The sequence below is a fragment of the Grammomys surdaster genome, unplaced genomic scaffold, assembly GCF_004785775.1.
Source record: "Grammomys surdaster isolate TR1022 unplaced genomic scaffold, NIH_TR_1.0 126185, whole genome shotgun sequence".
Classification (NCBI taxonomy): domain Eukaryota; kingdom Metazoa; phylum Chordata; class Mammalia; order Rodentia; family Muridae; genus Grammomys; species Grammomys surdaster.
In genome coordinates this window covers 3567040-3590681 of record NW_021620991.1, presented here as the reverse complement: position 1 = coordinate 3590681, position 23642 = coordinate 3567040, and the positions used below count along the sequence as shown (strand labels likewise).

At 50.7% G+C, this 23642-nt stretch overlaps 2 protein-coding genes across 2 annotated transcripts in view; one reads left to right on the top strand and one right to left on the bottom strand.

Moving 5' to 3' along the window:
* Positions 1-176: 176 nt before the first annotated feature.
* On the bottom strand, positions 177-10042 carry Tas1r1 (taste 1 receptor member 1). The gene is made up of 6 exons (XM_028757890.1): positions 9812-10042; positions 6411-6717; positions 3995-4756; positions 3397-3609; positions 2967-3087; positions 177-1272 (listed from the first exon to the last, which is right to left on the bottom strand). Exons 1-6 carry the CDS (start codon positions 10003-10005, stop codon positions 341-343), a joined length of 2529 nt encoding a protein of 842 aa, XP_028613723.1. The 5' UTR covers positions 10006-10042; the 3' UTR covers positions 177-340.
* A 942-nt stretch (positions 10043-10984) lies between these two features.
* The window catches only part of Nol9 (nucleolar protein 9), an 18749-nt gene continuing 6091 nt past the window's right edge, over positions 10985-23642 (top strand). Inside the window, exons 1-8 of the mRNA XM_028757995.1 lie at positions 10985-11465; positions 12397-12616; positions 12886-13013; positions 16836-16971; positions 17089-17176; positions 17713-17810; positions 21508-21669; positions 22625-22925. Coding sequence (XP_028613828.1) covers positions 11013-11465; positions 12397-12616; positions 12886-13013; positions 16836-16971; positions 17089-17176; positions 17713-17810; positions 21508-21669; positions 22625-22925 — 1586 coding nt within the window. The 5' untranslated portion in view covers positions 10985-11012. The remainder of the gene's footprint in view (positions 11466-12396; positions 12617-12885; positions 13014-16835; positions 16972-17088; positions 17177-17712; positions 17811-21507; positions 21670-22624; positions 22926-23642) is intronic.

Below are 23642 nucleotides of genomic sequence, written 5' to 3'. Positions count from 1 at the left end.
GCCTCAGAAAGAGGCCAATGGGCAGCATAGGGGGCGGGACCAAGGGTAAATCCAACTGCGCTGGGTCCGGAGTCGCCTAGTAACACCAAGCTGGGCGCTAGGCTCAGCCTTCTGCTAGGTGCTGTGCTGGCCCAAGCTCTCCCCAGACCGGAAGAGCATCCGAGAAGCCACAGACACACACTTCACGTCTTTATTGCACTGGATTCTTCTGTGTGCTTATACATCGCAAGTCCAGGCTGAGCTCTCCCAGACACCTCAAGCTTTCCGCCCCACTGGACCCGCCACCTCCAGCAGAAGAAGAGAGGCTTCCCGTCTGCCCCTTCCCAAGAGTTCCAGCGGATCAGGTAGTGCCGTAGCGCCTCGTGTAGTCCTGGATGGAGGCCTGAAAGTGTTCTTTATTGTTGAGTTCTGGACGGCAGAGAATCACATAGCACTTGGGGAGGAAATAACCGCTGAAGCCACCACTCAGAGTGGTCAGCCCTGCCAGCACATTGACCGCCGGCAGATAGCTGCCCTGGTAAATGCTGGACATGGTGAAGTAGGCGATCCAGGATACGAAGTTAAGGAGCAGGCTGAAGGTGACACATTTGGCTTCGTTATAGTTCTCTGGCAGTTCCTTACCCAAGTAGCTGCAGATAAAGGTGCTGGTGGAAAGGAGGGTATTGTGTGTGAAAGCCACGAGGAAGCCCACAGAGTTGATCTCTGTGCACTCAAGAATCACCAGATGGGGGAAGCGCTGGTATTCCCTGGTGGGCCGTGGGGTCCACATTGCAAGCCACGTGAGGCAGATAAGCAAATGGATCGTGGAGCTGACAATGACGAATAGTCCAGCACCATGATTTTGGACCCAGGTGCGGTAGAATGTGGGTACCTTGGTAGAAAACTTGAAGATGACGACCAGTTGGAAGGAGCGTATTGTCAGGCAGGAGAGGAAGATGGAAAACCCGATAGAAAAGAGGGGTTGACGAAGCAAGCACTTGGGCACCGTGGGCTCCCCGAAGAAGCTATAGTGGCTGCAACTCCCGGCAACCAGGGAACCCAGCATGAGGAAGCACAGCCTACCCCCAGCTGACCTCACAACAGGCGTGTGAAAATGCCAGGCAAACAGGCCAGCAGTCCCAACCAGCAGCAGCAGCAATAGCGTGTTAGCCGCTAAGAGCACCAAAGAGATGGGTTCATGCCAAGCCAAGAACTCCACGGTGCGTGAGAAGCAAGTTGTGCTCCCCTCGGGTGCCCATTCTTCTGTTCCACAAGGCTGGCAGGTGTGAAGCTCTGAAAGGGAAGACAAGGTTTCTGAGAGCCAGGCGAGTAGAAGGAAGGGGAAGATGGGGAAGGGAGGTCGAGGTCTTTCAGTCTGGAAGTTCCTGGGAGAGCTGCACCTTGGCAAGCAGGTTTTGGAGCCATAGAGAGAGGTGAACTTAGAACAGCCACAGGCTAAGTACATCCTCAAAAGGTCTGTGCTTTGTATGGTTCAGGATCCCAAAGGGGGTTTGCAAACACAGAGAGCTTTATGTTAGTAACTCTGCCTGCAGGCTAGTGAGGCTGTGAGTTCCTAAGAGTGACCAGCTTCTTTTTATTTTTTCAAAGATTTATTTATTTATTATGTATACAGCGTTCTGCCTGCATGTACACCTGCACTCCAGAAAAGGGCATCAGATCCCATTACAGACCGTGAGCCACCATGTGGTTGTTGGGAATTGAACTCAGGCCATCCATAGGAGCAGACAGTGCTCTTAACCTCTGAGACATCCTTCCAGCCCCCATGAGTGACCAGCTTTAAAGATAAGACGTTTTTGTCTCTCTCTGCAAGATTTCCATTAACCAGATCCACTTTCTGAGCTTGTCCTCCAAGATATCTGAGTCCTGACTCCCTGGTAATGGACAACAGACATTCCCATCACCACAGAGATAGTAAAAGGAAGGAATGCATTCCCCTGCTGTCCCCCTGGTGTCCCCCTGCCTTAAGCTCCAAGCTGAGTTCATAGCCCCCTACTGTGCTCTCTGCCCTCCACTTTGAGTCAGTGAACGGGGCACACTGGCTTCTGCTATAGACGTGCTAGCATGTGTGTTTAATTGAAACCATTCAAGTGCTCGACTCCTTGGCACAGGGAAGGGGCTTCATAGAAACAGCACAGCACAGCAGAGCTGTGGGAGCTGGTGGGTGAGCAAGCAGTGTTCTGACAGAGGACACACCAAGGTCTGAGACTTCCACATGCTTATTTCTGCCCAATCAGAATTCAGCCTAGTGGCAAGTGTCCCCCGACTTGTACCCAACTGGCAGTTTGAATATGCTTGGCCCATGGGAAGTGGCAGTATTAGGATGCATGGCCCTGTTGGAGGAAGTGTGTCACTGTGTAGGCAGGCTCTGAGGTCTTCCTAGTGCTCATGTGTGGAAGAGAGAGCCTCCTCTTGGGTGCCTTCCGATAAAGATTTAGACGTCTCAGCTCCTTCTCCAGCACCGTGTCTGCCTGCAGGCTGCCATGCTTCCTGCCACGATGGACTGAACCTCTGAACTGTAAGCCAACTCCAGTAAAATGTTTGCCTTTGTAAGAGTTGCCTTGGCTTTCTCCTTCCTCTCTTCTCTCTCCCTCTCTCATTGGGCTAGCTCTTTCTCTCTTTCTCACCTCTCTCTCCCTTCCCATGGCAACTTCCCTGGCCTCAGTCCTTGGGGCCAGTGAACTCACCCGAGAGCAGCTTCCCAATAAACCTGCATTTAATTAAAAAAAATAAAAATAAAAAAAGGAGTTGTCTTGGTTATGGTGTGTCTTCACAGCAACGGAAATCCTAACTGGGACACTAGCCGACAAGCCAGTGAGCTGGAGTCCAGGTTCCAGAGCCCTTGGTTCCTGGAGGACTCACTCTCTTGCTTTTCCCTCACCTTGGGTGCTGGAGCACCCACCACCTTGGATGCTAGAGTACCCACCACCTTGGATGCTGGAGCACTCACCCTCTTGCTGTTCACTCACCACTCATGTTGAGAAAGGTCCCAGCTTCACAGGGCATGCACTCGAAGCAGCAGTGGTGGGAGCCCACAACCACCCTGTGGTGCCCTGCAAGACAGTCCCCGGTACACACTGACACAGGCACCTGTAAGAAGCCACAGTGATTTGTAATCACACAGAGGAGCCCAAGTCAAGGGTACGGCTCACGGCAGGAACAGAGAAGAGATATCCGTGCCAGTGTCCTCCAGGTTCACTCTCAAAGCACAGTCTGGGGTCAGATGTGCCTAGATCCAGCTGGGCATCTATTTAACAGCAAGTGTGGCTGGCATCCCTGGCAGGACTGCAGACCTGAGGTAGCCTGACGTGTGGGCCCCTGTCCTGCTCTGGGTAGGCATCACTCCCCAGGTCCTAGTAACATAAAGCAGTCACCCAGTGAGCGACCATGCCCCATTACCTGATTGTTCTTCCCGTGCCACTGGATTTTTGTCTTATTTATGTCTAGATGAACTGGAGACAGTGAGGCAGAGCCAATGACCTCAAAGGACCATTCAGGTCCATTCCAGTCCCAGGCAATGATGTCATAGTAACCTAGAGGGTCCCCGTTGTTGTCGAATGCCACAGTCTTCTTATGTAGAAGAAAATTCACCTTGTAGAGCTGCTGGAGAAGCTAGGACAGACAGATGTCATGAAGCCACCACAGACTACACAGACCCAGGCAGCCCAGGAAGCAAGCAGGTTCTCTGGTGCTGGGTGGTTCCAACCCGCCTATGAGGCCTGGTTCCCTCCTCAGCAAACTATTCTCACTCCTAGAGATTCCCTCGACCCGTGACCAGCCTCCTGAGATGAGACCTCCAACAAAGGACTCTTGCAAACATTCTTAGCCTTTGACCTCTCTGGGGAATGGCACGTGGGAGATGACAAAGCTCAAAGAAGGGAAAGGTTTATAGAAGAGCCGACCAGCCCGCTGCACACTGTCTCCTTAGACACTCGGTGTACCCATACCGCCAGGATTGGGTGTTCTGGATGTAGACACCCTGGCTGGAATCTCTTACCTGCCAGGGGTAGACTGGGCCTCTGGAACAAGTCTCAGAGGTACATCCCAGGAGCTGGTGGAGGCCGTGGGCCACAGCATACACAGCCTTGTACACATTGTAGGCGGCACTCATGGAGAAGGCTCCAAGCATGGGCATGTTACGTGTTGTGAAAGCATGACACTCCCGGCACAGCTGGTTAGTGTTGCACCAGGACCCCTCTAGGCAAGTGCTGGGAGCACCTGTCATTGCCCTGACATAAGACTCTTCAAACTCCTTCAGGCCAGGCACACGTCTCTGCTCAATAGCCACACCCAGTACTGTCCCAATGCCTCGGATCCCAGGCACCTTGGTGATATACGTGGAGATGGCCCAGTCTTCTGAGGCGATCCACACTTTGCCCGTCAGGTTGGCCAGCACCACAGACCTGAAGAACACTCTAGCCAGGTGCCGGTTAGAGAAGACCACGACCACCGTGGTCCTGGCTTGAACCAAGTGCTGCATCATGTGCTGCATTCTTCGGTCACCTACCTGGGCAGTGAAGGGCACGACGTCCTTGAAGGCAACGCAGATCCCCCGTGGTGTGGCCAGCTCCTCCAGCGCCTGTATGCCCAGCTGCCCATAATAACCATAGCTGCCTATGAGCGAGATCCAGACCCACCCAAAACGCTGCAGCAGCTGCACTAGGACTTCCACCTGATGCTTATCGCTGGGGATGGTGCGTAGGAACGACGGGAACGTCCGTTTGCTACCGAGTATCACACTGCTTGCATCGTAGCTGATCTGTTGGGAAGGGTTCCATCCAGTGGGGTCAGCAGCAGCAACCTCAACTGGTCTGCCCCTCCCCCACAGTGCCCACCCAGTATAGGGAGGATGCAAAGAGGGCTGGCCTCTCTAAGGAGTTCCAGGGGGTCTCGGGATCCGCCTGATAGACAAGCGAAGGGGTCATGTGTTTAAAACACGGAACAAGCCATGCTCTCTCGGCCATAGGTCCTTGGAATGAGTAGGGTGGGGCTAGGGACCTTAACTCTCAAGCTGAGGGGCTGACTTCCATTCTGCACACTGGGGAGCTAAGGTTCCCTCTCAGATCAAGTTGGAGGAGTAGATCTCTAATTCAAGTGGAGAATGCTCTGGAGAGGCTCGCCGGAGCCAGGGGCTGATGAAATCACCTGTATGAGGGGTTTCGACACATTACTCTAAAAGGTGAAAGGTTTAACCAGGTATGGCCAGTAATCCCAGAACACAGGACGGGAGGGAGGAGGATCAGGAGTTCAAAGCTGCTCTGGGCTGTGTTGTGGGTATAGGGCCAATCTGGGCAGCCTAAGACCGACCCTGTCTCAAAAAGCCAAAGGAGAAAAGATGAAAGATGGGCTCTGGAGGGAAACCAGACTTTGATGGTGATGTAAAAACTGGCAGTGAAGACGTAAGGGGCCACGTATGCCATGACAAGGCTGCAGAGGGAGGTGAGCACAGAGCCACTGTGGGGAAACTGGGCGAGGAACACATGCTCACAAGTCAGAATGCCAGGTCTCCAGGGAAATACCAGATGCCTTGGGGGCAAAAGGCCCCTCCCCAGAGACTAAGAGAGAGAGAGCAGCTGGACATAAAAATGATCGAAGAGGACACGAAGCCGAGGACAGCATCATGCTGGCGGGCACATCACAAAGAAACCAGGTAGGATAAAGGACTGGCAAGCGCTCATTGGGTTTGGAGCTCTGCACGGTACTCCTGCTACAGCTGCATCAAGTGAGGACCGAATCCAAGGCTGAGGCACAAATGGAAGAGCCAAGAAGCCACACTAGCACATTCTAGGAAGTTCAATGGCACGGGGCAGGGAGAGGAAGGCACATAAGCACAGCGGACCCAGAAGAGGTGCCCCTGTCTGCATAGACTGCTGAGTACAGCAGGGACTAGGCTTAGGACAGTACAGAAACACCAAGGGACAGCACGGGAGAAAGGCATGCCAGCAGGTGATACAGTGTCTGATGTGGGAAGTAAAGGCTGTTGGGATAACAGGCCTTTGGATGGAGGGAAGGCACAGAAGAGCAACTGGGTAGCAACACTTCCAAAGGGAAGCCTGAGGGACAGGGGTAGTGGGGTGTGCCTTTAATTCCAGCACTTGGGAGGCAGGGCCAGAGGCAGGGCCAGGAGCAGGGGCAGGGGCAGGGGATCTCTGTGAGTCTGAGGCCAGCCTGGTCTACATAGTTCCAGGACAGCCAGAGCCATACAGTAAGGCCCTGTCTCAAAACAAAACAAAATTGTAAAGGACAGGCTTTCCCCTTGATGAGTGAGGCAGAAGTCTGGAAGCAGCTCGGAGAGAGGCAGACAGGAACATCGGGCAGTAGCAATGGCGGGCAGGATGCCTGCAGCCCTTCCTAGACAGCAGGGACTGCCTGGAGGTGAAGGAGCTGCCTAGCCTCAGAGAGGCTCAGCTTACCAGGGGCATCAGAAAAGGACTCAGCAGGGCAGCAGTAGTGATAGCGTGGTCAGTGTTGTCAGGCCCGATGATCGCCACCACCTTGGAGGAGTGGTTTCGAAGATCTCTCAGCATCTCTATGTGGCTGGTCCCCTGCAGGGCGAGCACCCTCAGGGCGGCGTACACATTGGAAGACTCTGAGCACACATCATACAGGTCATACCCCAGGGTGACGTTGGGAAGCAAGACTGTGGAGTTGTTTATCTCCTCGATGGCGAACCGCATGGCTTGGAAGAGGTGGTAGCCATGGCCATTGAAGCTGTCAGGTCTGTAGGGAAAGCCCAGGGAGAACTGAGAAGGTTAAAGCCCACCTCTCCCCCAGACCCTCTGCCTCCTGCTTCCCAGGCTTTGGGAGCAGAAAAGAAAGCTCTGAAGTTTCTGTCCAAGCTAGCACCAGCCTGAAACACCTCGATTCAGGCTCTCAGAACCGAGACCAGCACACATGAACAAAATGCAGTGTCATTGTTGAATGTACAAAGTTTTCCGCTCTCACAGGAACATGATGGTTTAATAAAGGAAAACAAAGAACTTTCCTTCCTGGCTGCTGCTGTTCTAGAGCATGTGAGTCTCAGATCAGTTTGTCTTCAGACTGGATTGTACAGGAATGCTACATTACCTAAATGTCTGTCCCAGCTGCTGGCCTAGGTTTCTAACACATTGTGCAATGATTTTTGGCACAACATTGAGACAGAATTTCCAATAAAGCATACTTTTGTCATTTATACTATATATTTGAAGTAGTGTTCTCAGAAATCAACATACTAATTAACTCTAAAAAAATTTTGTGTCCAGAGGTGCCAAATAGTCAGCTGAGATTTGTATAAAAATAAACATATATTCATATATTCATCTTATTAGCATGCAGTAGTCTTTCTTTTTCTTTCTTCTTCTTTTCTTTCTTTCTTTCTTTCTTTTTTTTTTTTGAGACACATTGTCACTGTATAGCCCTGGATGGATGGCCTGGGACTATGTAGATCAGGCTGGCCTAGAATTCACAGAGATCCACCTGTCTCTGCCTCCTGATTCGGGTATTAAAGGTATGTATGACCATGCCCAAATATCTACCTATTTTGTGTATCTAAAGTCTTGTTAAAAATTCTCTGGGGGCTGGGGCTAGAGAGATGGCTCAGCAGTTAAGAGCACTGATTGCTCTTTCAGAGGTCCTGAGTTCAATTCCCAGCAATCACATGGTGGCTCACAACCATCTGTAATGGGGTCTGACGCCCTCTTCTGGCATGCAGGTGTACATGCAGAAAGAGCATTCATACAGTGAATAAATAAGTCTTAAAAAAAAAAAAACCCTCAGGGGGTGCTGGAGAGGTAGATCAGTGGTCAAGAACACTGGCTGCTCTGCCAGAGGTTCAGGGTTCAATTCCCAGCACCCACACGGTGGCTCACAACCATCTGTAACTCTAGCCCCAGAAGACCTGATGCCCTCTTTTGTCCTCTGTACAAGGCATGCATATGACACTCGGATATATTTACAGGCAAAATACCCACACATACCAAAAAAAAAAAAAAAAACTTTATAAACCTTTTCCAGCCGGGCGGTGGTGGCGCACGCCTTTAATCCCAGCACTTGGGAGGCAGAGACAGGCGGATTTCTGAGTTTGAGGCCAGCCTGGTCTACAGAGTGAGTCCTAGGACAGCCAGGGCTATACAGAGAAACCCTGTCTCGAAAAACCAAAAAAAAAAAAAAACAAACCAAAACAAACCTATTCCAGATAAAAATTCCCATGGATGCAAAAATTAAGAAGCCCTGTTGTAAGGAAACAGGGTTAGCATTACATACAGGCTCCCCAACCCCACCTCAAGCACACACAAACATGCACACAGGAGGAGGATTACTTTCCAGAACTACTTCACGTGATAGTAACATTCAAAGCTTGTAGGGCTGGGCTGTCTGCTGAAGCTGAGGATAGAGGGATACTCAGATCCTTCCCAGGGCCTCAGCCTTGACTCTGAAGGCCTTAAATGGGTTGTGTGAAGCCCATTTACTGCCCGTGGGAGAGCTCTTTCACGCAGCCCATCAACTCAAACGTTAACCACATCAAAAACAGGCTTTCATGGTAACATCTAAACTGACATTTGAGCCAGCAACTCTAGGCGCCATCTCTTGGTCAAACTGACGCACGTAAAATTAACCACCTCACGTGGCTGGACCTAGGCTGAGATTTCTCAGTTTGGTAACTTTTGTCACCAGGGACAGGACGCTGAGGATCTGACGTGAAGAGCATGTCAGTCTGCCCTGCTCCCCGGCTCTCTGCCTTTTAAAAGACACCCTCTTGCTTCTGTCACCTGTGTCCCCAGAGTGGACTGAGAGGTCAGTACCTCTTCACCATAAGTCCTTTAGTTACCTGAAGCCAGTTTTCTTGAGTCCTTCTGGAAACCTGTCTCCCAAGGCCAACCTTTCTCCTCCCAGACTCCCATCTGCTGCTCTTAGGCCTAGTCCTCACAGACCAGGGGTTCCAGAACCATCCATCCTAGTCAACAGCCAGGTAAAGCCCAAATGTGAGGTTTGCATACAGTGCAAGCAGCCATCTTGAAAAGGAAACCCCTGGGGAACTCCACTTGTCCGCTAGAGAAAAGCCAGGAGACCCGAATGGAGTTACAACCCACTCAAACAGCAAAAACAAAAGAATAAATTGCCCCGGGTGGTGGTGGCGCACGCCTTTAATCCCAGCACTTGGGAGGCAGAGGCAGGCGGATTTCTGAGTTCGAGAGTTCGAGGTTAGCCTGGTCTACAGAGTGAGTTCCAGGACAGCCAGGGCTACACAGAGAAACCTTGTCTTGAAAAACCACAAACAAACAAACAAACAAATTGCAATATAAATAACACCCAGGAGGCTGGAGACACGGCTCAGCAGTTAAGAGCACTGGCTGCTCTTCCAGAAGTTCTGAGTTCAACTCCCAGCAACCACATGGTGGCTCACAACCATCTGTCATGGGATCCGATGCCTTCTTCTGAGGTGTCATGGACAGTATACTCATAAATAACTAAACAGCATCACAAAATAAGAACCGATGGACTCATTCAGCTCTCTGTGTGACTTCAGTCATTAAAGATTGCTGGGGAGTGACTAGCACAGAGGCAAGCAGAGGAGCCCTTCCTTGTGTTCCCTTAAGGGAGAGTCTATCTGACAGGCTTTCTAGCCTCAGCTGGTTTTGAACTCAGTATGTAGCAGAGTATGACCTTGAACTTGTGACCCTCTTGTCTCCATCTCCCTGTACAGAGATTATATGTATTACATGCCTTAGCCACCAAATCCAGCTGATTCCATGCTGGAGCCTAAACCCAGAGCCTCACATACAAGCACCAAGCCCTAACCCACTAAGTGACAACTCTCCTGGTCCCTACTTACCTGTCACAACTTGTCACCACAGGTCGGTGTGTCACCCGCCAACAGTCAGCATGGAGGGAGAACAGGCCTGCAAGGAGGAAGTCCCCAGGGAGGCTGAAGCCTGGAGAGAACTCTGTCCTTTGGCAGCTAAAAGCCCAGCAGTAAGCAGCGGCAAGCTGGAGACCGAGCAGCCGGTGAGCTGCCCAGAAAAACATGCTGGCCAGATGTCCCTCTGCCCAGCATGGCTGAGCACACCCCTGACAAGGGCTGCCTAAATACAGGGCATGACAGCTGCCCAGACGCTTCATAACTTCATGCCGCTGAAAGGGGTGGGGACTGGAGCCCAGTTGTAGAAAGGCTGTTGGCCTTCCGGGCTGTGGTCTCTCTCAGGAACTGGGCAGGGCCAGGACATGGATGGAAACCAGGTGGATCCCTGAGACCCCCCTCCTCTGGACGGTTGTGGTTTCTGTCCTTGATCTGCCTCACCTGTCTCAGGAAGGGAGCCCTGCTGGTTTTCAGGGAGGAGAGGGAGGGCTGGGGCATTGAAGGTCGTGGTTACTATCAGGGAGCTGACGGTTTGTTCTGTTTTGTTCTGTTTTTGTTTGTTTTTGAAGTGTTCTCTTGCTCTGTTGCCCGGGCTGGCTTTGAACTCCAGGGCTCAAGCGATCCTCCTACCTCATTCACAGGGATAACTGATAGTACTGAGAACTTATGTCAGCAAGAGTTAGGGAACACAGTAAACCTGAAACCAAGCTTTGCGGTGCTGACCCCGGTATTGAGACATTCAAAGTGTGAGCTAATCATCGTGGTTTAACCTTGTTGCCCAGGATCGTTCCCATCAGCCAGAAGACAAATGTATGCAAACACACCATAGACAAATGGACCGAATTTGTTTAAAATGCCAATCCTGGAGGGTTGTTTTTTTTTTTTTTCGGCAGGAAGAAAAAAAAATCCCAGGTGGATTTCCTGAGAGGCGGCCTGGTGGTTAAATCCACGGGGGTGGCTTCCCGATCTCCAACCGGCCAGGGTGGGTTTTTGCATAATGTAAATGTGGCCCTGGGTGGCATCTCCAAGCCTCCCTGGCAGCTGAGGGCGGGAGTCCCCGACGACGTGCTGCAGAAGCCGGCCGGGAGGGGGCGCGAGCAGTCCCGCACCTCTTCCGCCGGGGGCGGGGCGACGCGGTCTCGCGAGATCGTCCCGCCGGAGGGGTTCCGGGCCAAGTATGGCGGAGTCGGAGGTGATGCTCCGGCGGGTTCCGAGCCGCTCGTCCTGGCAGCGGGTCCGCAAAGCCCGGCCCCACCTCCTCCTCAGCCGTCGGGGCCGTCGCCGGTTTGGGGTCCTGACCCGGGGCGAGCTGCGACGCCTGCGACGGCGGCTGCTGCGGGCACACGCGCTGGGCGGGGAATGGAAGCTGGGTGTCCCCGCCGGCGCGCACGTGGCGGTAAAGTGCAAAATCCGGGCCCGCAGCCGGCCGGCGCCCCGCAGCCAGCCCACGCCGAGCGGCCCGCCCGCGCCCTGCACCCAGCTCGGGCCCTGCAGCCTGCTCAATCCCCGGAACCACTCCACGTCCCAGAGTTGGTCCGAGCGCCCTGTCGAAAGGGTGTCGGCGAACATCTCCCAGCCCGTACGGGACCTAGGCTCGGGCCGCGTGCTGCTGATCCTGCCGCCCGGAGAGGTGAGTCGCCCGCGAGGCGCTGTTGGTGATCAGTCCCCGCCCCTGTCCTCGGGATGCAGGTCGGATGCAGGTCCATCCTCATCCTCCTGCTCCGGAGCCTGGAGGTCTGCCAGCTACTCGCAAAGTCGGATTGACTGGCACTTAAGCCGCCAGCGTTCCAAGCGTTCGAAACCATTTAACACCCCCATCTCTCACGGGAGTGACAGTTGCCATTTCTCTCTTGTGTTTATGGGCCGAAAGACAAAGTAAGTAACTTGCAAGAGGTTAGACAGTAGCAAGGCAGAGCCAGCAGTCAAACGGAGGCAGTCCGACGTGGACTCTGGCATTGGAGACTCGGGCATGCTGTGAGCCTTTGTGAGCATCGGGTGTGAGAGCGTGTTGGGAGCTGCAGTGGAGGTATTGTGTTTAGGGTAAGGTTAAAAGCCCGACAGATGTTTGTTACTTAGTACAGCGTAGTTCGTTTTGTTTTGTTTTGAATGTGCTCTGCCTCCATTTCTGTACTCAGCACATATGCGTATGTAGTGCTTGAAGAGGCTATTACGGAGCATTGGAGCCTCTGAAACCATAGTTGTAGAAGGTTGTGAGTCACCATATGGGTGTTCGGAAGCAAGCCCGGGTTCTCTGGTAGAGCAGCCACTGCTTGTATCCAGTGAGCAGCCTTTGTGGGCCCAAGTGCTGTGTAGTTCCATACTTAGAAATGGGTTCCCCTGTCAGGTGTGGTGACACCACGCTGAATGCAGGGATGGTTGGATTTTAATGATTTGAAGAACAGCCTGTTCTCCATGATCAGTTCTAGGACAGCCGGGGCCTTGAGGCCCTGACTCAAGAAAAAAAAGGATTTTGATAGGTAAGTAGCAAGTTAAGGTGTTAGACTTCTTCTACCTTTAGTGTCAGTATCTGTAATGTTTTTTTTTTTTTCTTTTCCTGCTAGGGTTTCACTTTCAGTGGGATCTGCCGTGTGACTTGCATCTATGGCCAGTTGGAAGTATACGGCCATATCATCAAACAAGGCGAGCCTCCTCAAGATGTCTTTTCTGTCTACACCCACTCCTACCTGACCATCAATGTGGTTCCATACTCAGAACCTGAGAAAAGTGAAAGGGGGATCCGAAGGGAGATCCGGGCTCTGCTCAAGCCTTACATGAAACTCGGTAATTGGCTTCATCTTCCTGTATCAAGGCTAGTGATTATAAGAGCTTAGTACGTTCTGGACTTTGTGCTCTTGATCCTCACGGGGCCGTCTTAAGTATTAAAGCTGAAGCTAGTCGGTGGCACACTTGATGATGTGTCCCTACCCAGATGTGGAAACATCAGCTGTACCGGTGATGCTCGACACAGCCTAGAACTTAGCAGGTGGGACAAGACCCTGCAGGATCCAGAATTGATGCTGCTGCTGAGGTGTCTTGCTCTTTCTTTGCAGATGACAGAAACTGGGTAGTACGGTATTTCCCTCCTCTGGGCTCTATTCTGATTCTGGAACGGATGCAGAGTCGTTTCGTGGACTTCCTGAAGACCTATAAGTGTTCCTCATACGTGTTCCTGCAGGAGGTAAAGCCAGTGCTCCTTGATCTTTTGCATCAGAGCAGTCAGCCGGATGGCTGTGTAGGGACCTCTCTCGGAGTGATCGTCCCCTCTGTCTTGTGAGTGGGGTACGTGTTCCGGAGAATCGCATGTGTTAGCAGGGGACAGTCTAGAGTGAGAGATGTATTATGGGTAAGGTACTTGCTGAACAGCCTGACTGATGTGGGTTCCGTCCTGGATACCCATGGCAGGAGAGGAGCGTTCCTGGGTGTCGTCCTCTGACCTCACATATGCGGCATGGCATGCACTTACAGTAGGCGCTTACAGAACGGTTATCCTGACCGTGTTGTGTTCCCTCTGCTTCCTGGGTTTCATTGCCCAGTAGAACTCACCTCTTTGTGAAGAAGGAAAGAGACGTCCAGTTGCACGTGTCGGGTAGGCAGGTGTGGGAGTGTGCTGTTAGAAGAAGAGGGTAGGGCTGTGCATTCAGGAGCTGCAGCAGAGGGCATCGAACACGAGTGAGGGGGAGAGAGAGAGCGCGCGCGTAAGCACGCTGGTGTAGCTTGAGAGAAGAGGATATGAGGTCGGGCAGCGTCACTTCAGAGGAAGTTAAGGTACAGAAGTCACAGAAGAGCCTGGGGAGTGACCAGTTTTGGGGACATTGCTAGTCTAAGGTAGTCTGAGAAAAGATGAAGGTTTCAGTAGATTGCTGAGGGATGCCCTCATGATGAGGTCGGGAGGTAGGAAGAGAGAGAGAGACTGAAGAGCTGAGAAGGATGAGACATTGTCTGAAATGAAGCAAAAGGTTCGGGGCTGAGCGTGATGGAGCAGAGCTCGGCAACACCGTTGTGAACGAATTCCTGAACACAGCAGTGGAATGACAGAGGCGAGGAGACAGGGAGAGGTGACAGTGCTTGGAGGAAGCCCCCCTGGACTCACCCCTGAGACCCTGACGCCTTGGGAGGAACAAACAGCTTTGTGTGTGTGTTGTGAATGTATGTGCAGGGTGTGTGTGTATGTTCATGTGTGTAGTAGCCATTTTGTTACTCGGGAGTTGTCTGTCTGTTGAGACAGTCTCTGGCCTGAAGCTTGCCAAGTGTGCTAGGCTGGATGGGTGACATTCACAGTCTGTGTCTGTGCCTCCCAGGTCATGGTTACCAGGCATTTTTTTCATTTAAATGGTGTTTTTATTCTTACTTTGTTTATCTATCTGTCTGTCTTTCATTATCTATTTAGTTAGTTATTTTGAGACAGGATTTCTCTGTGTAGCCCTGGCAATCCTAGAACTAGCTCTGTAGACCTGGCTGGCCTTGAACTCACAGAGACCCTCCTGCTTCTGCCTCCCAAGTCCTGGAATTAAAGATGTGCTCTACCACCAACAGGCTTTAAATAATTTTTTTAGATTTATTGTTCCGTGTGTATATGAGTATTTTGCCTGTGTATGTGCATGTGGACCATGTGTGTGCCTCCATGTGGCGCTAAGGATCACCCCGTCCTTGCAAGAACAGCAGGCGCTCTCTTTTTCTCTTTTTGATTTTCTCTTTTCTTTCATTAATTTTTTTATTTATTTTGTTTGAGACAGGATTTTCTCTGTGTAGTTTTGACTGTCCTGGAACTCCACTCTGTAGACCAGGCTAGCCTGGTCTGTCTCTGCCACCTGAGTGTTGGGATTAAATGCCTCTCAAGGTAGCCTTGTAGGAAGCTTCTCTTCCCTTTTTTTGTTTATTTTTTTTTTTTTTTTTTTTTTTTTTTTGGTTTTTCAAGACAGGGTTTCTCTGTTTAGCCCTGGCTGTCCTGGAACTCACTCTGTAGACCAGGCTGGCCTCGAACTCAGAAATCCGCCTGCCTCTGCCTCCCAAGTGCTGGGATTAAAGGCGTGCGCCACCACTGCCCGGCTTTTTTGTTTATTTTTTGAGACAGGCTCTTCTACTCTGGTAGTCCCCAACCTTTTAAATGCTGATGTTAAGCTTGGTGTGGTAGTGCATGCTTTTTTTTTTTTTTTTTTCTTTTTTAGTTTTTTTTGAGACAGGGTTTCTCTGTGTAGCCCTGGCTGTCCTGGAACTCACTCTGTAGACCAGGCTGGCCTCTAACTCAGAAATCCGCCTGCCTCTGCCTCCCAAGCGCTGGGATTACAGGCATGTGCCACCACCGCCCGGCTGGTGGTGCACACCTTTAATCCCAGTACTCAGGAGGCAGAGGTGGGAGGGTCTCTTGTGAATTCAAGGCCAGCTTAGTCTACTTGGGGCAGCCAAGACTACAGAGACCTTTTCTCAAAAAACCAATCAATTAATAGATCTGTGCATGCAAAGATTACAACGATGCAACAACCTTCCCCTCAGGCAGAGGACGAAGGAGGAGAGAGACAGGCCCACACTAGAATCCTCTTATGGTCCCTGAGCACTGGAGTGTTGGTGGTGTGGAGCCGAGAGCGCCAGGCCTAGAGTTACTGTGAGAGGAGAGTGAAGTGAAGTGGTTAGCGGAGGATGGGCTTCTGGAATTGTGGTTTACGTGAGTGTGTGCAGATGTGTGCAAATCTTCTGTGGAGGACAGGGGTGGGATCCCTCTGGAACTGAAGTTACAGAAAGTTACAGGCCACTCAGCATGGATGCTGGGAACAGAGCTTCAGTCTTCTGGAAGAGCTAAAAGTCCTCCTCTGGGCCACCTCTACACACACACACACACACACACACACACACACTTATTGTTGTTTTGGAGACAGTGTTACTATGTACCAGAGGCCTCAAGTTGTATTCCTCTTGCCTCCTGGAGTTCTGGGATTATAGACATAAGATTCTTCTACGGTGGCTCGTGTGGTTGAATTTTTACTTTATTTGAGTGTGGGTTTGGATGCTTGTGTAGGGTGTGCATGAGTGTGCGTGTGGAGGCCAGAACTCAGTGTGGAGTGTTATCCTCAGGCTGTCCCCACTCGTATACAAGGTCTGCTGCTGAACCTGGGACCCTCCAGTTACAGTTCTGATAGTTAACAGGCTTTTCCCAGGGTTCCCGTCTCTGCTTCCGACCACATCTCCTTAGATCTTCATGGGCACTGGGGATTTGAACTCTGGTCCTAATGACTGTGCCATCTCCCTAGCCCTTTGTGTGATTGTTTTCTGGAGAGTTTTTTGTTTTCATTTCTATGTCTGTGAATGCCACGTATTCCAGGAGGCCAGCAGATGGCATCAGATTCCCTGGAGTGGAGCACAGTTGACTGGGAGCTGTCTGACAAGGGTGCTGGGGACCGAACTGTGGTCTTCTGCAGATCAGTAATCGCTCTTAGCCACAAAGCCATGTCTTCAACTCTTGATTACATTTTTATCCTTCTCAGAGGAAACTCTAGTAGTAGGAGGCACCCAGGACAGGAACGCCCTCTTTGAGTCCACTGCGCTGCAGTCTGGTTACTGGAGAAGTGTTTGGGGGAGGTTCCTTCTTCCCTTCTCCTCTGCATGGTGGACGGCTTTCACCCATGCCTCCTTGTCAGCAAGCATGTGCCCTTTGTAGTTTCTGTCTGCTCCCAGCAGGCATCAGTGAAATACACACGCCTTTACTTTCAGATGAGTTTGCTTCTGCCCTGGGTTCTGTTTTCTCTCTGTGGAGCTTTTCCTACGTTTCCATGCCTTCCTTATCTCTAGAGGCGGGGGCAGCCTGAGCAGGGTGTGAGCTGTGGAGAGACTTGCCCTCGAGAAGGAGCAGGACGCTGCTGGTGGGACGGGTGCTGAGGGTTGAATTTGGGGTATTACTTGTTTGTAACTCACAGCTAGACGATGCTTATTAACTTAGAAGCAAACAAGTGTATGTTCAAACAAGTGTATGTTAAAAACTGTCCTTACAGTTCCAGTTGTTATATTTCAGAACATTCCTGCTCGGGTTAATTCTGAGTTTGTAGCTTTGAGGAAAATTGGCCTCAGAAGGCAGAGGAGGAAGCAAGGCATCTGCTTGAGTGAGAGCGGACTCTGTGCCCTGGAGGAGTTGGTCAGCGTGTCCTGTGGTGAGTGCTGCCTCTTGTAAATGCCTGTGTCCCCGCAGCCTCAGTCACTGCTCAGAACTAGAGTCCTGAGGACTGGCTCACACCAGGGCTCACTGTTTGTTTTACCTGCAAAAGTAGATGGCTGCCCTGTCATCCTGTTGTGTGGCGCTTGTGACATTGGAAAATCAACGTTCAATAGAATACTGATTAACCAGTTATTAAATAGGTAAGCTTGCTTGTGTTTTCATTGGTCATCTGGGCATGAAGTGAGATTCAGATGGAGAAGCTTGGTTTTGTTTGATCTTCTAAGGTGTGGTCTCACTCTCTAGACCAATCTGGCCTTGGCGATTCTCCTGCCTCAGCCTCCCTAGGGCTATGATTACAGCCGCAAGCCACCATGCCCAGCTTGATGGACAGACTTGAGTTGGGGATGTGTTTAGCTCTCTGTGCTGTCGGCTGGGCCATGGCGCTCTGCAGTGCAGTAGCCTTCCTCCCTCCCTCTTGACTCTGATCTGCAGCAGACGGATGCTTGGTCTCCTTCTGTACTGGTCTAGGTGTTCCCCTGAGCTCAGGACTGAGCCTGTGTTAGTTTATAGAATCCTTTGCGTGTTGTGAATGGCACAGGGCCTTGCCTACACTGCAGCCCTCGCCGTGTTGAGTAGGGCAGCTACAAGGCACAGGGGATGATGATGCTTGGGTGTCACACATCCTCCCAGAGGAAGGCTGCCTCAGATCTCTCTCTTTCTCTCTCACAATTTTCAGCATTCCCGCGGTTGACTATCTGGAATGTGACCTGGGGCAGACAGAGTTCACGCCTCCTGGCTGTATTTCTTTACTTAACATCACAGAACCACTTCTGGGTATGTATTAACATGCTACTCGCAAAATTCTGTATAAAATGAAAAGTGTGCAGAGTGACTCACTCTGCCTCTGGCCTCCATAGCCTGAGCGCGTGTGCTTGAAGAGATGGAAGCATTGTATGTAACAGTAACTTTGGTGTGCATGCTGGTTCACCTGCATGGAAGTCTGGGGGTATTGGCTCCCTTGGAACTGGAGTTGCACACAGATGAAACTGAGACAAAGAGCTGCTTGTGCTCTTCTGTGAGCCGACATACAAATTACAAACACATGTCACCCTAATAGCATCCGAGGTGACCTGTGTGTCTGCAGTAAGAAACAAGCCCTGACCCAGTACCAGTCTACAGATGCTTTCTTCTGGATTCACCAGTTATCCTATAATGTCCTTTCCTGTTTCAGAATGCAAGTAGAATTCCTATGTCTTTTTTAGAGTGTTAAAATATGCAGAATGAATGTAATAGCTTTAGCCTCTCCTGAGTGTATAGTTCAGGGCTGTTAAATCTCCAGATATCCATATGGCTGGCTGGCTAGCTAGCTGGCTCTGGGTGGCTGAGACAGGGTTTCTCCGTGTACCCCTGGCTGTCCTGGATTTCACTATGTAGACCAACCAAGCTGGCCTTGAACTCACAGAGATCCTTCTGCCTCTGCCTCCCAGGTGAAGGCCTGTACTGCCTGACCCCTAGATATTTTTTATTATGTCTGTCTGTTTGTCTTGTGTATCTGTCTCTCTAATTTATTATTTTTTGAAATCTTCTGTACATTGATTGGTGTTTTGCCTGCATGTATGTCTTTAGGAGAGTGTTGGATCCCCTGTAACAGGAGTTAGAGATAGTTGTGAGCTGTCATGTGGGAATTGAGCCCAGAGCCTCTGGAAGAGCAGCCAGTGCTCTCAGCTGCTGAGCCATCTCCCCATCTCCCCTACTCTCTTAGTTGCTCTTCAGTCTGGTTCTGTCCCCGGGACTGTACCTGTTTAGTCAGTAAGTGAATCCTTCAGTCTGACTGTTTACTCGGATCTAGGTTAGAGAACATGTCAGACTCCATCCCCGGGGACAGCTTGGTGGGTAAAAACAACCCTAGATTCCTCTGCGTGGCTGCGTGTCCTTCTGTCACGTGTGTGCAGCACGTGTTTTTGCCCATCCAGCTTTTGGATGTACGTGTTCCATGGTGTGCGTGTGGTGTGTACATGCTCTGTGGTGTGTTGATTTGGGGTGTGTGGTGTGTGCGCGCTCTGTGGAGCATGCATTTGGTGTAAGTGGTGCACGTGTGGTGTGTATATGCTCCGTGGTGTGTGCGCGCGCGCGCGTGTGTGTGTGTGTGTGTGTGTGTGTGTGTGTGTGTGTGTGTGTGTAGTCTTTGAAGAGTTTTTACTTCCAGCTGTGGTGGCAGGGCCTCCTGGTTTTCTGCTACTGGACCGCTATCCTGGACTAGCTGGGCTGCAAGCTTTTAGGCGGTGGTCAGCTCCCCACCCACTTCTCCTACAGTGCTGGGGTACAGATGCATGGGCAGCACCTTTCCCACTGACTCTGAAGCCACCATGGGAGGGCTTTCTTTTGGCTGTACCTGCCTTAAGCACAGTGGACAGGCACACAGTGGAGACCCAGCTTTCATGGCCTAGAGGTGCAGTTGCTAGATAACATGAAAGTAACTAACTCTTGGTTCTTGCCAGTGGTGGGTATTTTGATTACAGACCCCCAGGCAGGTATGAAGCAGGGTTAGGGGTTTTGCTTTGTGTTCCCGTGACTAATAACCCTGAGTGCCTTCCTCTTGAGTATTCATAGTGACAGTGCCTATTGGCCACTTGCGTGGCCTTGGGTGTACTGGAACTCACTCTGTTGACTAGGCTGGCCTTGAACTTAGAGATCTGCCTGAGTGCCTCCCGAGTGTTGGGATTAAAGGCCTGTGCCAACACAGCCTGGCTAAGTCCCTGAATTTTTTTATTCTTTTATGTTTTAACTGTTTTTGAGGCAAGGTTTCTCTATGTGTTTACCTCCCGGTGGTCCTGGACCTCACAGAGACTCACCTGCCTCCTGAGTGCTGGGATTAAAGTGTTCACCACCATGTCCAGCACACTGTTTTGTCTTTTTAAATTTTATACTTGCTTATTTCTTTTTAAAATTTATTCTATGTGTATGAGTACACTGTTGCTCTCTTCAGACACACCAGAAGAGGGCATCGAATCCCATTACAGATGGTCATGAGCCACCACGTGATTGCTGGGAATTGAATTCAGGACCTCTGGAAGAGCAGTCAGAGCTCTTAACCTCTGAGCCATCTCTCCAGCTCTATTTGCTTATTTTGAATGGGAGTTATTTTGAATGTGCAAGTGTCTGGGCACATATACATGTGTAAATCTAATGACAGATTGTTGGAGTTAGATCTTCCCACCATGTAGGTTCTGGGAACTGAACACTGGCCGTTAGCTTTGTTCAGTGGTCTGTACTGTCTGTCAGATTTATGTATCTGTAGGGAGGGAGTTGTGAGCACATGCGTGCAGGTGCCCTTCCTTGTAGGCAGAAGAGGATCTCGTAGTCCCCTGAAGCTGGAAGAGAGTTGATTACCAACCTCTTGGTCCTGGATATTGGAAACAAACTCAGCTCCTCTATGAGAGTGGTGATGTTCCTTCCACCAAGGCCGAGCTCTGGCTTTTTCTTTTGGTCTTTCCTTTTTGGGGCTTGGAGTCCTCACTGTATACCTCTGGCATGCCTGGAACTTGCTGTCTTGCAAGTCACAGAGTTGCAGCTGCCTTGCCTCCCAAATGCTGGGATTAACAGTATGTATCAGGGGCTGGAGAGATGGCTCAGCCAGTAAGAGTGCTGACTGTTCTTCCAGGGGTCCTGAGTTCAATTCCCAACACACATGTGGTGGCTCACAACCATCTGTAATAGGATCCAGTGCTCTCTTCTGGTGTGTCTGAAGACAGCTACAGTGTACTCACGTAAATAAATAAATCTTTAAAAATAAAAGTCTGTACCACCACTTAGCAAGAGGTTATTAAAGGTCATTTTTAAAATTATCAACAGTCTGTAAGCCATTAAAAGGTGCCCTAAAGCCGGGCGGTGGTGGCGCACGCCTTTAATCCCAGCACTTGGGAGGCAGAGGCAGGTGGATCTCTGAGTTCGAGAGTTCGAGGCCAGCCTGGTCTACAGAGTGAGTTCCAGGACAGCCAGGGCTACACAGAGAAACCCTGTCTCGAAAAAAAAAACCAAAAAAAAAAAAAAAAAACCAAAAAAAAAAAAAAAGAAAAAGGTGCCCTAAAAGGTTCATTGTTGTATCCCAAGAACCTGGAACAAATATAGCCATGTCAGAACATGGTTGGAATCCACTTACAATAGATTAAATTGGGGATATTCTTGGTGGTTGGAGAATTCATAATATCTTTGTCAGGTTTGGCAGGGACACAGAATCCTGGTCACTGCTTTTTGGCCATGGCATGGTTACTCTGGCTTGGCTGTGCTGGAAATGGAACCCCAAGGGCAGTGGTGCTCAACCCGTGGGCCATGACCTCCACAGTGTTGCGCAGTAGATACTCACATGACGACTAATAGCAACAAAAATAGGTTTATGGTGGCGGGTCACCTCCAAGGTGAGGAACTGCATTAAAGGGTTGCAGCACTAAGAACATGGAGAACACTGCCCTAGGGTGCTGCTGTGTCTCAGGCAAGTGCTTGGTTACTAACTGCTCCTGCTCTCATTTCCTAGGACCACCTTACACCCACCAGAGGAAGCCACAGAAGATGGTGTATTTGGGGAAGATGAACTGTCACAATGACTATGAGAATTACATTGAGACAGTAAAGTACGTGTTCAGAGATTACAAGAGAGAATTTCCACTTGTCATCAACACGATGGGTTGGGTGTCAGGTAAGCCGTGTACGTGTGTGGTCGGTCATGCAGGCAGCAGCCATGAGCACTGCACAGATGGGCGCGATGACGGTGTGTGCTGTGGATGGATTTCCGCACATGTGGACCGTAGTGTTAGGTGAGGGCGAGCATGGGCACCTTGTAGCTGGGAATAGCCCTGAGTGTCTGATCCTACTGCGCGCGAGCCCCAGGGCCAAGGATGTAGGCGTTTGTCATGGCTGTCCATCTTATGTGGTGCTGAGGACCAAACCCAGGACCTCCTGGCATTCAGAGCCACAGCTCCAACTGTGGGGCTTGTGGACTGTTGCCTATTCTGTAGAGAGGATCTCTTATAAATGGTACCTGACAATAAAAAAGCCAATGGCCAATGAGCTGAGGCAGGAATTAGGAGGTGGGACACTGGCAGGAAGAGAGGAGATTCTGGGAAGTAGTGAAAAATGCAAGAGATTCAGGGAGATGCTGAGGAAGAAACAGGCTGGGACTGAGGAGAAGTGAAAACTAGTGTGACTGGGTTAAATAAGTTATGAGCTAGTCATTGAACGAGCCAAAGCTGTGGCCAAGGCACTTGTTAATAAATAGTCTCAGTCCATCATTCCAGGAGCAGGGACTAGAAGGGAAAACCAATTGATATTTTTACGTTTCACTTTATTTATTTATTTATTTATTTATTTTTGGTTTTTCGAAGCAGGCTTTCTCTGTGTAGCTCTGGATATCCTGGAACTTGCTCTGTAGACCAGGCTGGCCTCCAGCTCAGATCCACCCGGTCTCTGGCATGCACTGCCACTGCTTGGCTCTTGGTTGTTTTTTAATTGATTTTTCTAGTCTGTCAAACACTGCATGCAGTGCCTGTGGAAGCCAGAAGGGGGCAGGAGACCGTGACAGATGTGCACTTGCTGCCTGGCCCCGGCTTCTCTGTATTGCTTTACCTGTGCCCATGGGATCTCTTCCCTCACAGATGACGGGCTGCTGCTGCTTGTTGACCTGATCCGAGTGCTGTCTCCCAACTACGTTGTTCAGCTGTCTTCTGATCGGGATAAGTTAATGCCGGTTCTCACCTCCGAGTTCGTAGAGCTCACAGATGGCCTGTATACAAAAAGCAAGGTCAGAAGATACCGAGGTTTTGAAATTCCAGAATTTGGAGACAATTTGGAGTTTACTGATGAAGAGAAAGAGTCTAGTCCACTTCCAGTCTTCACTGGACATACAGTGCTGTCTGTTCACTCCGAATTCTTAAGTAGTAAAAATGAAAAAAACAGGTGAGTACAGAACCACTTGTAAGGAGTGCCGCCCCGCAGCGGCCAGCTGCTTTGCTGGGGTGTGAGTCCCGAGCTGGTCACGGTGGCTCTTGCAGATCATCCCAGCACTGGGGAGGCAGAGACGGGCATCATGGGTTCAAGGCCAGCTTATAGGACATTCTGAAGCCCTGTAAACAAAAGGGAATAATCCTGTTAAGATTTTCAGGTCTACCATGGCTATACCTTTAAAGGAGAGTGGTTCTTAGTGAGAGCACAGAGGCGGGGCTTCTGGGGCTGCTGGCCAGTGAGAGCATGAAGGTGGGGCTTCTGGGGCTGCTGGCTAGTGCTAGGAATCTTTAGGATTCCTGGTGGTTAGAAGACTGTGTCAAGGCAGGCTTTCCGATGGAGATTGCATTTGTGTGTGGATGGGTGGGTGGGTGGGTGTGTAGGTGTGTGTAGGTGTAGTACATGCCATTTAACCAGGGTCTTGGACATGTTGGCAGGCCCTCCAAACTGAACCACATCTCCAACCCTAGGATTTGGCAATATCCTGAAAGAGCAAAATCTAGTGTTACCTGATGTGTGCTGTCACTGTGAGGCTGTTGAGTGTGTGCTGAGCTGTCACTGTGAGGCTGTTGTGGGTATGGTCACTGTCACTGAGGCTGTTGTGTGTGTGCTGTGCTGTCACTGAGAGGCTGTTGTGTGTGTGGTCGCCGTCACTGTGGGACTGTTGTGGGT